Here is a 16,582-nt window from a genome sequence, read left to right as displayed (position 1 = left end):
TCGAAATCAGTAATTACCACATTCCATACCATCATTTGTCATCCAAATTAGCGACCCGAAAAGTCAATTTCCATAATGTGATTTGGCAGAATCATCGAAATGCGTAATATCACAGAGACGACACTACTAGAAGTACTAAAAAGAATGGGATAAGAATGAATCTGCTATCAGAGAGTAGGTTAGGTTAGGTTAGAACTGTGACCACCTGAAAAATAAAACTGCTATCAGAAAGTAGGTTAGGTTAGGTTAGAACTGTGACCCCTGGAAAATGAAACTGCTTGAAAAGTAGGTTAGGTTAGGTTAGAACTGTGACCCCCTGGAAAATGAAACTGCTATCAGAAAGTAGGTTAGGTAATAATATGGGCAATAATTAATATGGCAATAATTGCTTATGGCGTTTGAATATTATATTAAACCATATTATTGCACTTAATAATATGGCTAACAAATAGTATGGCATTGTATGATTATGGAAGGTAATGTTCGGATAAACAACCAGTATGTCATACAATTTTTATGGTAAACAAATCATTCGGGCAAATGAAATTCAGGCAAGTTAAATTCGGGCATATGAATATTATGTTAAATGACTGTCGGGCAAACAATAGACAACCCCCTAACTCTGTTCGGAAATAGAAGAGTCGTGGGATGTATTGAACCCCATACATTTCATAATTCTTCTCTTTCCGTACAGACTATTAGCGGACGACGCGACGCTCCAGAGAAGTCGATCGTGTCTTTGAATATTTTGGAAGATATTTTGATGAATAGACACCAAGGCAAGCGTCATCGTGAATTACACGATGTATAGCAGGAAATATAAATTATAAAGTAGGAATTAAATGTTGAATAATTTTAGCTTAATGTGAAATGCCACTCAACCCGCACAAGTCAAGCAGTTAAAAGCTACACTTATAAGTGCACTTCATGGTTATGATGTTAATTTGCGCCATTCAACGCTAAAAATACATTTATTTATTGATTCCGATTAATTTAATTGCATTTTTTTTATCTTGTACAACAAAATGGTATGAAAACTTTTTAGTTCTACTCCAAAAGGCAATTATTAAGATAAAACGCTGTTTTAGCGTGATTCGCCAAGTGCTTTGCAAGCAAATCTGCATCTGGATTCTGGACTGCTGTTATTGGCTTTTCAGATGGAGTTGAAGTGCTTAATATAAAGGTTCATTGCGGATATTCGCGTCTTTAGCCTTAATGTATTGTGTTTCAATATGTTAATTTTACAGCAGTAATTAGCTATATTTTACGAATCCGCATGTTACTAAATAGTAAATACTGAAAACATGGTTGAACATCTATTCATGCTCAAGAGATATCGAACTCATCGATATTTGCTCCATGATCATTTGACTTTTCATAACGAATTACTAATTTGATGTCGCTCTAAAATTGCCTATTTGTTGTTATCTTCAATCATTAGTACCTGCTTAATCGCCCTTTCTGCCCCGTTCTCCCGAGTTTAGCCATCTTAAACTAGGTCAAAAGTTTTATAAAGTTTCTTGAGAAGCTGTGCTTGCAAGACTAGCGAATCCTCATGTCGTGTAGGCGTTGGTTGTGGAAAAATCGCCTGAATCACAATTAAAATAGCCCTTTCTCTTGCCCACAGGAACGCTTACAGTAGAAGAGGTGTACAAGGACAGAGATCCAGTTCGCGGGTCTGGTGCGCGAGGTGGCGGCGCCCGACGTCGGCCGGATGGGCATCGAGATCCTGTCCTTCACGATCAAGGACGTGTACGATGACGTCCAGTACCTGCAGAGCTTGGGCAAGGCGCAGACGGCGGCCGTGAAGCGCGACGCTGATGTTGGGGTCGCGCAGGCCAATAGGGATGCTGGCATCAGGGTTAGTAACTTACACATGGCTTCTCATAACCCTCTTGAAGACGCTAGGAAAAGTTGTAAAGACGCACCTTCGAGTAAACTGTAGTATAAGGTTTTGTTTCGAGATCCTGTCATTCACGATCAAGGCGTGTACAATGACAATAGGGATGCTGGCATCAGGGTTAGTAACTTATCCATGCTTGGTATGGCTTCTCATAGCCCTCTTGAATACCCTAGCTAGGAAAACTGGCAGACATGACTTCGAGCAAACTGCAGTTTGGTTTGTTCTCCCATCGAAAATCTGTCGTTCACGATCAAGGGCGTGTACGATAGGGATGCTGGCATCAAGGTTAGGAACTTGCCTATCTTTAGTACGGCTTCTTTTAACCCTCTTGAAGACTCTGGGTCTTAGACCCAGCTTCGAGTAAATTGCAGTTTAATGTTTTGTTTGCTCTTATGATCAAGATCCTATCGTTCACGATCAAGGGCGTTTACGATGACCAATAGGGATGCTGGCATCAGGGTTAGTAACATACCCGTGCTTGGATTGGATGGCTTCTCTAAATCCTCTTGACAATCTTAGGAAAAGTGGCCAAGACGCTGCTTCGATTAAACTGCAGTATTAAGTTTTGTTTGCTCTCTCCACTTGTTATGGCTTCTCATAAGTCATATTAACCCTCCTGAATACTCTAGGAACAATTGAAAGATGCAGCTTCGAGTAAATTGCAGTATAAGGGTTGCTTTGCTCTCACCACATTGAAATTCATTCTAACATTTTTATTTCTATACTTACGTAACGGATCTGAATAGTGCATTAATGGCAATCTATTTACATACCGAAACTGACAAATTGAGTTGATAGTGTTAATGAAATTTAATTGATGAAAATGACCTCACTCCAGAAAGACCTTGACAGATCTAAATGTAACACATTAGTCTTGTCGCAATCACAAACTATATTCTTATTTTATTTGATGCGTCTTCGTTATTTGACTTCTGTCGGTTCCAATCATGACATGGAAATCATGATGACATTTCCGGGAAACAAATTAAAAATACAAAAAAAATGTTTTTGCTAATCCAGAAAGCAATGTATGTGTATTTGAACGTTGTTGTTCTTTCATCTTCAGGAAGCCGAGTGCGAGAAGAGTGCCATGGACGTGAAGTACTCGATGGACACCAGGATAGAGGACAACACCAGGCTGTTCAAGCTGCAGAAGGCACAGTTCGACCAGGAAGTCAACACCGCTGTAAGTAGAAACTTGGCCTTCTTTTTCTTTCCATGCTTATTACCTTCTACTGAGGAGTAGGGCTTGAATCATATTATTCCATTGACTCCGTATCTTAGCACCTTGGGCACACCAACCCTAATAAACCTTGCTTCTTGCAGAAAAATGTCGTGCATAAAACAAATGTCATGCCTTTTATTGCAATTGTAGCCTATTTGGCAACTTTAACTATGTTATCTACATGGTATTATACTTGTATTGCAGAAAGCCGAAGCAGCTTTAGCGTACGAGTTGCAAGCCGCGAAGATTAAACAAAAGATTCGTAACGAAGAAATCCAGATCGAAATTGTGGAGCGCCGTAAACAAATCGAGGTATAAATTGAAATAGATATCATACACGAAAGAAAAAACCGGCCAAGAGCGTGTCGGGCCACGCTCAGTGTAGGGTTCCGTAGTTTTCAAATTTTTCTCAAAAATTACTGAACCTATCAAGTTCAAAACAATTTTCCTAGAAAGTCTTTATAAAGTTCTACTTTTGTGATTTTTTTGCATATTTTTTAAACTAATGGTTCAAAACGTTAGAGGGGGGACGCACTTTTTTGTCCTTTAGGTTATTTCCGAAAATATTCATATTATCAAAAAACGATCTGAGTAAACCTTTATTCATTTTTAAATACCTATCCAACAATATATCACACGTTGGGGTTGGAATGAAAAAAAATATCAGCCCCCACTTTACATGTAGGGGGGGTACCCTAATAAAACATTTTTTTCCATTTTTTATTTTTGCACTTTGTTGGCGTGATTGATATACATATTGGTACCAAATTTCAGCTTTCTAGTGCTAACGGTTACTGAGATTATCCGTGGACGGACGGACGGACGGACGGACGGACGGACAGACAGACATGGCGAAACTATAAGGGTTCCTAGTTGACTACGGAACCCTAAAAACGGCAAGGTCCACTGGTGGCCGAGCCGGGAATCGAACCCGGGTCTTTACCACTAGACTACACGCCCGCCGTGGTACATTTATCTAGTGTATGTTTTCTCTGATAAGGCTAGGCGCCTTTTGGCCAATTTATAAACAGTGTGAGTTGAAACAATTTATAAACATTTATAAACAGTCACAATGTGACTTCTTGAAAAAAGAACAAATCAAAAATATTCAATAAAATAATTTGATTTGAGTTGTAGTTGAAATCGAGGTATGTTAAGCCGTCAGGGGATGAAAAACTCATTTCTCTTAAGTCTCGGAAAGATATGTAGATGATGGGCTTGGCAATGTACATGAGATTCCTCAGGTTACACACCTGAAAACTTACAAACTTTATTTTAATAATGCGCCATCACTGTTTGTTATGGTTTGTAAATTTATAGCATAAAGTAAATAATCTTGTCTGTGGTTACAGGTGGAGCAGATGGAGATCCTCCGTCGCGAGGAGGAACTGGCATCGACAGTGCGTCTGCCCGCCGAGGCCGAGGCCTACCGTCTACAGGCCATCGCCGAGGGCAAACGGTGAGTTTCCATCATCAATATACCTACTACCCTACTTCCAGCTAGGAATGGGCATCTGCTAAACAAGCTACTGTAATAATAGCCTTCTTTATCTAAGTTGTAATTTTATTGACACGATTCCTTCCAAATTATAATTAATGTTTTATCACAGAATAAATATATAATAGTACAAGTACAGAAGGCCCACTGCTTTGATGTTCACGACATGCCGCCTTTTTAAATGCCTACAAAATTCTTACAAAGAAACGAGCCGCACGTGCGCAGCGCCCGGTGATAGGGTTGCCTATGGATTAAGACGAATTAGGTAATACTCAGATAAAATATACTATTCAAGTTTTGGTTACTTTTTAGGTTTATATATAGTATTCATATATTTTTGTTTAAGTTCCAACATCACAAGCCTTATTGAACCTTTCCGGGGGACTTAATCAATTGTAGATATGTGTAAAAATGTCCTATGGTATTTATTTTATTCATATTATCTATAGAACTAAGTATTATTAGCCATTCCACACGCGGACATTGCATATGAACCTTTAAAAAAACTCGCGACGTAAAGTAACATTTTTGTTAAATTAAACATTTTTATTGAATAAATAAGCAGTAAATAATAAGTACAAACAAAAATCCACAGCACAGGCTTCGTCAAATATAGTATCTATGTCATGTCAAGTAGGTTATTAACATATATATATATAAAAAGAAACACAACATACACCTAAATCTAAAATAACCCTCCCTGGATCATACCTGGCTCAAACGTCCCCATTATACCCGCCGCATTTCCCCGCTGAACTGCAATGGAGACCTGTTGGACCAGATACGACCCAGAACGAGGATCGCAGCCCCTCTCCCGCAAACGACGCCCTAATTCCCTGAAAAAGGAGTGAGCCTCTGAACCCCAAGGCCCCGCTGTCTCAATTGCCACCGGCACAAAGTCATAAGCGGTTTCCAACGCGGAGTACTTTGTGTGCTTAGACTTTGCCGCGGACTCCGCCGCTGAGCCAGCACAACTTGTAGTCTGCCTCAAATGGGATGCAGCGTAAGTGCTGACACAAGTTGCATCCCACACGAGACAGCGCCCCCTTCGCCACGGAACCAAGGTCAGTCCGTCTGGCCGTTTGCCGTCTGTGCGACTCAACCCCGGTGGCTCCAAGACGCAAGGCACATTGGCAGAGACCAACGCGCGACGCACGATCTCGTTAATTGAGTGATGCCTCGGGAACCGCCCAGCACACCTTTGGCAACTAAGGCCGTGGTGCCCATCTTCCTCAACCATCACTCCACAGCGGCAACGGTGAGCCGCACACACCCTTGCCCCCAGCCTAAGAGCCGCTGAAATTCGTAACGAATCATTATCTAACAGCGTACCAAGCTGAGGCGAAGGCAAGGCATGTAACCACGCCCCAGATTCAGCCCGTTCGAGGGCTTTAAGGCGCGCCAGATCAACGCCCGATGCACCACCCACCAGCGAATCATATACCCGCTTGCTCAGATTAGGCCGCGAACTCGCGGCCGCCAGCATGTACTTGAAATAGAATCGCGAACGATTAATTTTAATTTGTAAAATGAACTTTGTTACAATTTTCCTTGTGAGTAGTTAAATTTAAAATAATAAAGTCAACGAAACTTTAAAACTGACATGCAAAGTATTGCAAGTACAACCTTGAACTTTATATATAGCATTATAAATAAATAAAAATAAATAAATATCAACTTAGCCCAAACTAAGCAAAGCTTGTACTATGGGTGCTAAGTTATGATATACATACTTAAATAGATAATCACACAAATAAATGCCCTTACCGGGTTTCGAACCCAGGACCGCGGCTCAGCAGGCAGGGTCACAACCGACTGAGCCAGACCGGTCGTCATTTGACTGTAGATATTGAAGAGACCCTGTAAATATTAAACAATTTTAATTTTTTTTTGCTTATTTTATTTCCAGTACCCAAACGGTGGAAGGCGCGAAGGCTGACGCCGAGCGTATCAAAGTTCTCGGTCTGGCCGAGGCTCTGGCCATCGGAGACGTTGGCAAGGCTGACGCCGAGCGCATGTTGGCCAAGGCCAAGGTGTACAAGCAGTATGGAGAAGCTGCGCTCATGGCGTTGGTGCTCGAGGCTCTGCCTAAGGTAAGAACTTAATATCAGTGGTTATTAAGAGATCCAAATCCAGAGGTCGTGACTTCAAATGTCACTCAGTAATTTCCCAATTTTAAATTTAATCTAAGCCTAATGGTATCGGTTGCATTCCTGCTTATCAAAAATAGTAAAATTTATATAAAGTTTTTCATTTGTGATACACTCGTAAATCGACAATAGGTACATTGTAAAAAGTTAATAAGTGCGAATGCAAAAGTGACGCATGGCATGAAAAGTTACAAAAACATGATTCAAGACACAATTGATACCGCTGTTGGTTGAAAAGTTAATCCGTATAGTTTTAAATTATGGAGGTCCTTGACGGGAACCTTGCGGTACACCTCTGAAGACCCGAATTCATTGTTCATTTTCATTACTTATTACTAATGATTTCTGATGCTACAAGATTTCACAAAAGTTCTTTGACAAGCTCCAGAACAGACCAGTGTAGCATCTATCTCGTTATTAAGTCATTAACAGACCGTTCACCCTATCAAATGCCTGGCCAAAGACCACAAGCGCTTGAACCTTGAAAATTTCAAGTTTGGTTTCGATTCACAAGTAGTATATGTTCGTTTGAACGTTTCAGATCGCAGCGGAGGTGGCGGCGCCGCTGGCCAAGACGGACGAGATCGTGCTGGTGGGCGACGGCGGCGCCACGGGCGAGCTGGCGCGCCTCGCCGGCGGCCTGCCGCCCGCGCTCAAGACGCTCACCGGCCTCGACCTCACCGCGGTATGTTCTTCTTTGTTGGTGAATACTGACGATTGTGACTGAAAAAAGCGTTCGAGCGTGCGACTTTCAATCCGGAAGTCGCGGGTTCGAACCCCGGCTCGTACCAATGAGTTTTTCGGAACTTACCTTTGCCAGTCGCTTTTCGGTGAAGGAAAACATCGTGAGGAAACCGGACTAATTCCAATAAGGCCTAGTTACCCTTCGGGTTGGAAGGTCAGATGGCAGTCGCTTTCGTAAAACTAATGCCTATGCCAAATCTTGAGGAAGAGTTGTCAAAGCGGACCCCAGGCTCCCATGAGCCGGCGGCCGGGAATGCCGGGATAACGCAAGGAGGATGACTGAGGATTGTGACCACTTTTATTTATTATTATTATTATAAATGGGCTTACTCTTGGCCACAGACTAGCCAAAGGCAAAGATGTGGCCTACGATGGAGTGAGCTCGCCCAGAAGATGCCTGTTCACTCTTGATTTGAAGGTCACTTGCTTTAGCAGTTCATGTCATCAAACAGCAAATATTTTAAAGGGGAAATTAAGCATAATTGAAAACTATCTTAACTTAACCATGTACTTGCATAGACAAAATTGTAAAGAATTTTATGCAGAAATATATTCTTGTATAGCCTGACAAGTTTTTATTTGACCCTCGCCGCGTTGCGGATTTTCAGCTGAACTAATTTCTTTTACTGGCAAGGATTTTTGACACCCGTTGTCGAAAGTCATCGAATGTCAGTGATGTAAACATGAAGCAAATATTTTAAATTTTCTAACGGTTTCATCGCAATTTTGTCCAAAATAATATGATTAAAAGTGAAAATAATTATACTAAACGTGATAAATTACTTACAACAAAAAAGGATGAAGGATTCGACAGCATTTCGATACCAATGTTCTGAAATTGGTTATTGACAAGTCCGAGACTGACAGTTTATAGTGCGGTTCTCCTGTATTAATTTGTTGGTTTCGCGTTTAGCCTAATATATTTTTTGTTCTAAATTAAGGTGTCTGTAGCTCTGCCGTGAAAAATATGTATAGAAATAAGGAGGCCGTTCCATAACTGCCACCAGTACAGAACAAGGTCCCACGAAAAAAGAAAATAAACATCGATGACTTCGATTAAGGCACAAGATTCATGGATTTTAGGCTGTGCGGAAAGAAGTAGCGAGTCTTAAAACCTTGCTTTTTAAATTTTGATTCTCTAAAACCATGTTTTAATTTTCTACAAATATTAACGGGTAACCAGTACACGCTGTCCCAATACGTATGACGTCGGCACATTATTGCCATATGAAAGCGGTTTGTAGCGACACTCTTTCAGGGTCAAATAAAATCTTGTCAGGCTATAACTTTGGCAGTTTTCATTACAAGTTATAAAGATATCAAATTGGGGAGTAAACGGGAACCATTTAACTCTCAGTATATTTCTCTTTTTTCTTATCAACCGCATGGAACTATAGCTGAGGCTAAGGAACCTCCTATTATAACAATTTTTCGGTCCGACAAGAATTCATGAATCATTCAAATTTTCAACTTTACAAATCCAGGATGACGGCAGTTTTAGTACTAAATTTCCACTTCACTTATAATTTAGGAAGTAATAAATTTGTCTTTTAATAATTTCAGGTGCTGAAACGTCTGCACCCGGCTACCGGCGGCAGCGCTCCTGGTAAGATCTTACACAATTCTACCAAAATATTTTCATAATTGCCTGGTATGCTCTAGTTAAGAACATATACATGGAGGAGACCGAGGCCTTCGGGGATCGTGGCCAGTCTGATATGTATTACCACACCTCGGACACTGGCGATCAAATATATGAAAGGGGCGCGTTCCTAGCACACAGTCTAAGCTCGTGTAGGTGAACGCGTACTATACTTGTATGAGTGAAATATGACAGGTCGACTGTTAGCGTTTTTGACAGGCGGTAACTCTGAGGTAACCGAGAGGGGGTGGGCGGCACTGTCAGCGGGGAGCGGGAGTGGCCATACTGTACGATAGATATATACTCTTTATTATACTGTGGTATTACGAAGTAAGACTTCTGTACTAAAACACCTATATTTGTGCCCGAACAACGATTAAGGAAAATCCCAGGCATTTTAATGACTGCATCTATGTAAGAAACACACTTTGTGTTTTTACAATGCCATACAGACTTGCAGAATTCTTTCAATATCACGTGTCTCACGTGTATCACGTGTGTCACAGTTCTTATTATCTCGTTGATGTTCGTATACAGAAAAAATAATGGCGAACCATTTAAAAAAAAAACCATAGCATTATTATTTTAAAGAAAACTGGATACTTCATCGTTGCGGAACCGTGAATGTTTTGTGAAAAGACTGCTTCCAAAGTACAATGTCTTGTTCCAGAAGAACCCCCTGTGGTCGCCAACTCGACCAAGAAGGTGGCAGCTTGCTAAGCGCCCGGAGCCCCGACAAATGCAGTTACCCTCGAGATCTGGATGTTACCCTCTTCGCAAGTTTTCATATATTGACGTGAAATATTTTTCGAAAATAGAATAGGGAATATGCATTTTTTTAATACTATTCTGTAACACATCCAAAATTTAAACTAAGAAACTAGAAAAAAATAATTCAAACCACTATCATTTACGGGAAATTGAAACTCGGCCATTTTCGACGTCACACGTTCGGGCACACGAGTTGGAGCGAGAAAAGAATAACTTTTTCTCACTCCCACTTACAGACGTCAATTGTAACCTGACGTCACGTTTGAGAATTTGTGTGGGAATTAACAAAAGCCACTTTTTAAAAATGAAATTTCACTATTAAATATACGTGCATATTCCCTATTAATATATATGTATGTGTATTGTAAACTGTAGTCTTGGAGCAGTTGTGTGTAGATGTTAGTATTGTGATATTTACATTACATCGTACAATTCGTACAATTTCTAGCCTAGCTCGTCGTGGAGAATATAATCAAGAAGAGTGCATTTGTTCATAGTTCCAAGCAATATTAATGTGTATGGTAGGTATTTTTATCTTTGAAATGTACCCCACCGTATGTCAGTAATTACAGTATGGATGTCATAAGAGAACTTATAGTTTTTAAATACATATGATTACAACAACTAGAACTAAAAGATCCTTAGATTTTGTACTGTGTAGAATATTTGTAGTTTAACAATTTTGAGACGGGTTTAGACTAGTAAATGCCTATTAAACTTCGTTACGTGAGATTTTCAAAGTTCTCCGTGGAATATTTGACCCTTCATATCATCAACGCGAAATAGATGGCGTTTCGCTGCATCATAAGTATCGTGGGCTGAACTGAACTCTCAAACTCCAACTTGTGATAGTCAGAGTTGCCGTACATGCATCTAAATTTACGGAGCAATGCAGCCCCATCTTGTTTTCCAGGGAAATCTTAGGCAAGACATTGTTTAAGACTTCTTACACTGTTACACAACATACTGTTAAATGGTAAAAGTCGTAAACCTTATTCTAAAGATAGGGTCTACCGAAGGTTATTTACAAGTGTTGTTAAATGGAGCACCACAAAGTAGCGTCTTTTGAGTGACAACGCATAGACAACTCCATGGTGCGACGTAACGTTGGCGCTTCTACACCAGACCCTTTAGCACAACTTGCCTTGTCGCGCGCGAGTCCATACATCAAGCGCGACTTCAAGTACGGACTCGCGCGCGACAAGGCCAGGGTGCGTAGCCGAATGGCACAAACGCTCACGAAACGCTCACGAAACGAAACGCTAGTAGATATCTATCTCTATCGCTCTTGCATATTGGCGCGACAGAGCCAGACTAACTGGCGCGGCGTTTCGTTTTCGTTTGGCGTCGGAGAAATGCCATTCGGCTACGAGGCCAGTGGTGCTAGATGGTTAGTTTAGTTTAGTTTAGTTTAGTTTATTTATCTCGTTTATACAAATTTCACACAATTAAAATTTACATTTCAGCTTATATTACTATTCGTATAACGATCGTTACAAAAGAAATAATAAAATTAAAATTACAAATAAAAATGGAAAAAAGTAGTGTGAACAAAAAAAATATTAAAATGTCATATTGGTAAAAATAAAATAAATACAGGTTTAGTACTACATAGTACAAATCAAAAATAACCAATGTCAATAATACAATATAGAATAATGAATAATGAGAAATAATAAAAAATAAATTACGGAAATGTAAGAGTAAAGTAGTACTATAATTAGTACATATCAATGTCAATATTAAAATTATAATAGAAAATAATTAATGTCTAAGAAAAATCGTCCATAATTTATTTTATTATTTGCATGTATTCTTTTACTGAGTATAGTTCCTTTTCCAACAGAAGGTTCTTCAGTCTTCGTCCGAACCTTTCCTCATTTTTTATGTCAGCGGGTAGGTGCTCATAATAGGTGGGCCCTATGACTCGTGCGTTTTTTGCTTGTAGTGCTGTGCGACGCGGCACTGTACGAAGTTTTCCCGTGCTTCGAAGGCACTTTCCCTTCACTTCCACTCGCCTAAACTGTCCCAGGTTTCTTCGCGTATACATTATTACCTCATAAAGATACTGAGAGTAGTGTGTCATTATTTGGTGTTCTGAAAACAAGGTTCTGCAGGACTGCCTCTGATTGAGGCCAAGCATAGCTCTCAGCGCCCGTTTTTGCATGCGTAACACTCTCTCAGCATCAGTCGAGTTTCCCCACAGAATCACACCATAAGCCATAAGCGAGTGGAAATGTGAGAAGTACACCTGCCTTAAGGCATCACGGGAAATCAACGGCTTGAGCTTACGTAGTGCAAACACTGCACTACCAAGCCTGCCACACAGCGAGTCCACGTGGTGTTTCCAATTTAAGTTAGGGTCAAGTGTAAAACCTAAAAACCTACACTTATCGTTCATTGGTATTGGACACTGAATACTCGCGCCCGTGACGCACCTACCACTGAACAGCATTACGTTGGATTTGCTAAGGTTGAGTATTAAACCGTTTGCCGAAAACCACGTCTGCAGCTGGCCGCATACTATGTTGACTTTCCGGTTTAGTTCCTCATATGTATGTGCCTTTACGACTACTGTCGTGTCATCAGCAAACAGAATGATTTCCCCTTCTGTTATGCTGGATGGTAAGTCGTTTATAAACGCAAGAAAAAGGGTATTTCCTAATGCTGATCCCTGTGGGATTCCAACCGTCACGTTGCCTTTCCTCGATCGCATCCTTTGTCCACCGCTCATTACTTCTACCGTCTGGGTTCTGTTTCCTAAAAAGGTTTTTAGCAAATCATGTCCTCTTCCTTGCAGGCCATAACATGCGAGCTTTTTCATTAGGACATCATGGTTGATGACGTCAAAAGCTTTAGACAGGTCGCAAAATATGCCGGCTACTTTGTACTTGTCGTCGATTGCTGATGATATTTTGTCGACCATGGTATAGGCTGCTGTGGTTGTGGACATGCGTTTACGGTATGCAAACTGTCTGTCAGTCAGTAAGTCAGTTTCAAGGTGGTCAATCAAACACTGTGATACGATTGACTCGATAATTTTTGAGATACTGGGTACTATCGATATAGGTCTGTAGTTATCCACTGATGTTTTTTCTCCCTTGTTTTTATATACTGGGCACACTCTTGTGCATTTAAGCGTATCGGGATAAACACCAGTCAAAAACATTTCGTTTATCAAATTAACCAGTATCTCCGAAAGTATCGGCCAGATGGACAAAATAATATTTATTGAAATATCGTATATGTCGAGAGTACTTCGACATTTCATGAGGGACTTTAAGACACGGTCAAGGTCAGATGGCGTGACTTTGGGTAGTTCGACGGTGGGCACATCTCTGGTTTGCAAGTATTCAGTTAAGTATCGCATTGCTAGTGGCTCATTTACCCCGATGTCCAATTTAGTGCTAAAACCCAGGAAATGGGAATTTAGGACTTCCGGTATATCATTTTTTTTTACCGGTTTGGAATTGTTATTTAAAATTATGTCTTTTCTACCCTGTGATGCCGATGTTTCTTCCGAAATTATTTTCCATATTTCTTTTGGAGGATTTCGGCTTTCTTTTATTCGTTTTTCTATGTGTTTTTGCCTACTTTCTAAAACTTTCCGTTTTATTAAGTCTGAATAGTATCTTATACTGACTGATATACTACTATTTTCAGGGTATTGTTGCCTAAAATGGGAAAGGTCGTTAAGGTTTGCCATATAATTCATTATCTCGTCGGTCATCCATGGAACATTTGGCTTTTTCTTTATTCGAATCTTTTTGATAGGGAAATGTATGTCAATATAGTATGTCAAAATATTTATTAATTTACTAAATTTATTATTAATGTCTAAATCATGTTTATATATAGTATTCCAATTGTAATTTTCGATGTCGCAATAAAATAAACAAATAGACTCATCATTAATGAGTCTTCGTTCAATAAACGTGTTTGAGTCGCGATGCAAATGTTCCACTGATAACGTAAACAGCTGCGCGTTATGGTCGCTTATGGGTGTATGCAGCGGTGTGGCGATGGGCTGGAATCATAGGAGCTAACATGAATGGAATGAATGAATGATAAAATTGTGGCTCTGACTCAATGAGGAGGCACACTCAAAGGTTATGACAGATGGCGCCACCCTATTAGTCCATTGCACAGCAGCAGCGGCTGGTACATACAAGCCGATTCTTGGCTTGCCTAAAATTGATTACCTACTTACTAGTAAAGTACCTAATGTTAAGGTAGGTTTCGTTTTGCTCAGTGTTGCCTAGCAGAATTTTTTACCAGCCGCCACTGTTGCACAGATAAAGAATTACATACGCTCACGTGCTCTCAAGCAAGAAGATGATATTTGTTTTCTCTCTCTCATGAATGCACAGGCGCCGCCTGGCGGGATAAAATGTCAGTGTGCCTCATCATTCCAATACACTCAAAGTTTCGTTCATTCCGTTCGTGCCAGCTTTAGCGACTCAAACCCCATTATGTATTGCATTGCGCGCCGATGCTCGAAATACTGTAGTGTGCGATCTCTGACTATTCCAACGTGTTGATTCGATCTGATGTAGTACTAGGGCCCATTTCTCAAAACTGAAAGTTACAAGTTACTAGCGGAAGTCTCTTTCCAACTTCTCATATTAGACATTGACAACCACTTGTAAATTGTAACTTGTAGCTTCGAGAAATGGCCCCTGGGATTTTAGTAACTTTATTAGTCAAAACCTTCGCATATCGTCTGAAACCAGTCTTAAAATTTGTGTCGAGCACTGCCCAGTGTGTACGAATAGTTTTGTGTGTTTTATTTATAAATGTAAAATCGGAAGCTATTGGGAATGAGTTATTTATTGTTAGCGATTATTAAGGTGTGTGACGACTAAAGTCTAGTCTTTAGAATGGTCGTCTCTGGAGAGAGGCGGTGATTTGACGTAGAACAATCTTAGTGGTAACAAATAGTTATCCAGTGATATCTATGTACACTTTATTGTGTATGTACGAGTACTCCATAAACTACAGATATGTAAAATGAATCGATAGCACTATCGATGTTTTTCAGTCTTATTGTATGAGCATTCAATCAATATGGTCTAAATCAACCTTCAAATTCGTCAAATTATAGTAAAAATTATGAGCAATTACACTAAGGGTCGGTTGCACCAAACCAAACCATCCGTTACCGACTTTAACATTCGCATTTTTTGTATGGGAATTCCCTTCTTCTGCTACTTGACGTTAACTGTGGTTGATGCAACTGGCCCTGAAACTTCAAATGTTTAGAATAGGCTAGTGCAAACTTGGGATCAGAATACTATGTCCTAAATGAGTGTTATAATAACATATTATCCAACTAAGTATTTATTGTAGTACCTACTCCCAGAAGTTTCAAAGAACATAGTAAGTATAACAAAAATATTTGGCATAAAAAATTTTAGGTGCCGATTTTGGTGGTCAAAATTTAATGGTAATTGTACCAAAGAAATAGGTGTGAGTTTGTGTAACAATAATAATTTAAGTGTATCGTGGTGTCTGACATTTTTAATGTGTTTTATGTAGAAGTAAAGAATATAGCGCAAAGTTAATATATTAAGTACCTACTACTTAATTAATTTTACTATGAATCTTATTTTACTATTGATAATTTGTCATTTCAGTCGGGGTTTATTTTTTATATTATTTGCATGGCAATAATATTTCTTGTTCTGATATTAATGTAACTTCAATGTCAAAATGGCGTACAATGAAAATATTTTTTTAATTAACTATTGATGTTTTACTTATTTTATCAACTCCTTTTCTAAGTTCCTACCTGTTACTACAGATTATTAAAAAGTTACTAACGTAACAGATCCTTCTTGCTTGTCCGCAAAACGACAAATACCTACGCTTTATTTAACTAATAGGTACTAATAAGTTACTACGTAAAACTCAAAAGAATAGTAGGTACTTACGTGCCACGTGACTACACAGGCGCGCGTGGCGCCTCTCGGCCACTCGTTCATTCGAATGAACGGCTAGCGATAGCGTGTCGAGCGAGTGAGAGGAGAAAAAAACAGTTTTTTGGAGTAAGTATGTTTTTTTTTTCTATAGGACGAAATCTCAAAATTTGCAAAACAGTTAATACTTTTATAAGGTTTTTTAGACCTTATGTTAACTATTAAACGAATTTAATTTAATAACTTTAATTTCTGGGTTTATAATTTTTATAAAACTAGCATTTACACAATGATGAATCTTTTATTGAAACGTTACAAATCACGAAAAACCGTTATTGTCGTACCTATTATTTTTTTCATCTAAATAAACCATATTTAGAAAAAAAAAAACATGGTGCTTGGTTTAATTTTTTTCATGTTTTTTTTGCAACCCTAGTGGAGCATAAGACGCATTTGCTGCGAAGAGCCACATATACTGTCTGTTTATTAAAATACTAGCTTTCGCCCGCGGCTTCGCTCGCTTTAAATTCGAAAATTATGGAATTCTCCATACATCGTCCACCTCCCATTTTAGGAAAGTGGGGGGTCAGAAAGAGACAAACAGTAGCCTATGTCACTCTCCATCCCTTCAACTATCTCCATTTAAAAAATCACGTCAATTTATAGCTCCGTTTTGCCGTGAAAGACGGACAAACAAACAGACACACACACTTTCCCATTTATAATATTAG

At 39.5% G+C, this 16,582-nt stretch overlaps 1 protein-coding gene across 1 annotated transcript in view; it reads left to right on the top strand.

Moving 5' to 3' along the window:
* LOC125236514 (flotillin-2) overlaps positions 1-11,100 on the top strand; it is a 490,988-nt gene extending 479,888 nt beyond the window's left edge. Inside the window, 9 exon segments of the mRNA XM_048143337.1 lie at positions 1,628-1,665; positions 1,667-1,861; positions 2,970-3,089; positions 3,333-3,440; positions 4,481-4,587; positions 6,536-6,719; positions 7,318-7,461; positions 9,084-9,126; positions 9,833-11,100. Coding sequence (XP_047999294.1) covers positions 1,628-1,665; positions 1,667-1,861; positions 2,970-3,089; positions 3,333-3,440; positions 4,481-4,587; positions 6,536-6,719; positions 7,318-7,461; positions 9,084-9,126; positions 9,833-9,882 — 989 coding nt within the window. The 3' untranslated portion in view covers positions 9,883-11,100.
* Positions 11,101-16,582: the final 5,482 nt, after the last annotated feature.

This window comes from Leguminivora glycinivorella, chromosome 19 (assembly GCF_023078275.1).
Source record: "Leguminivora glycinivorella isolate SPB_JAAS2020 chromosome 19, LegGlyc_1.1, whole genome shotgun sequence".
NCBI lineage: Eukaryota > Metazoa > Arthropoda > Insecta > Lepidoptera > Tortricidae > Leguminivora > Leguminivora glycinivorella.
This window is presented reverse-complemented; position numbering and strand designations above follow the sequence as displayed.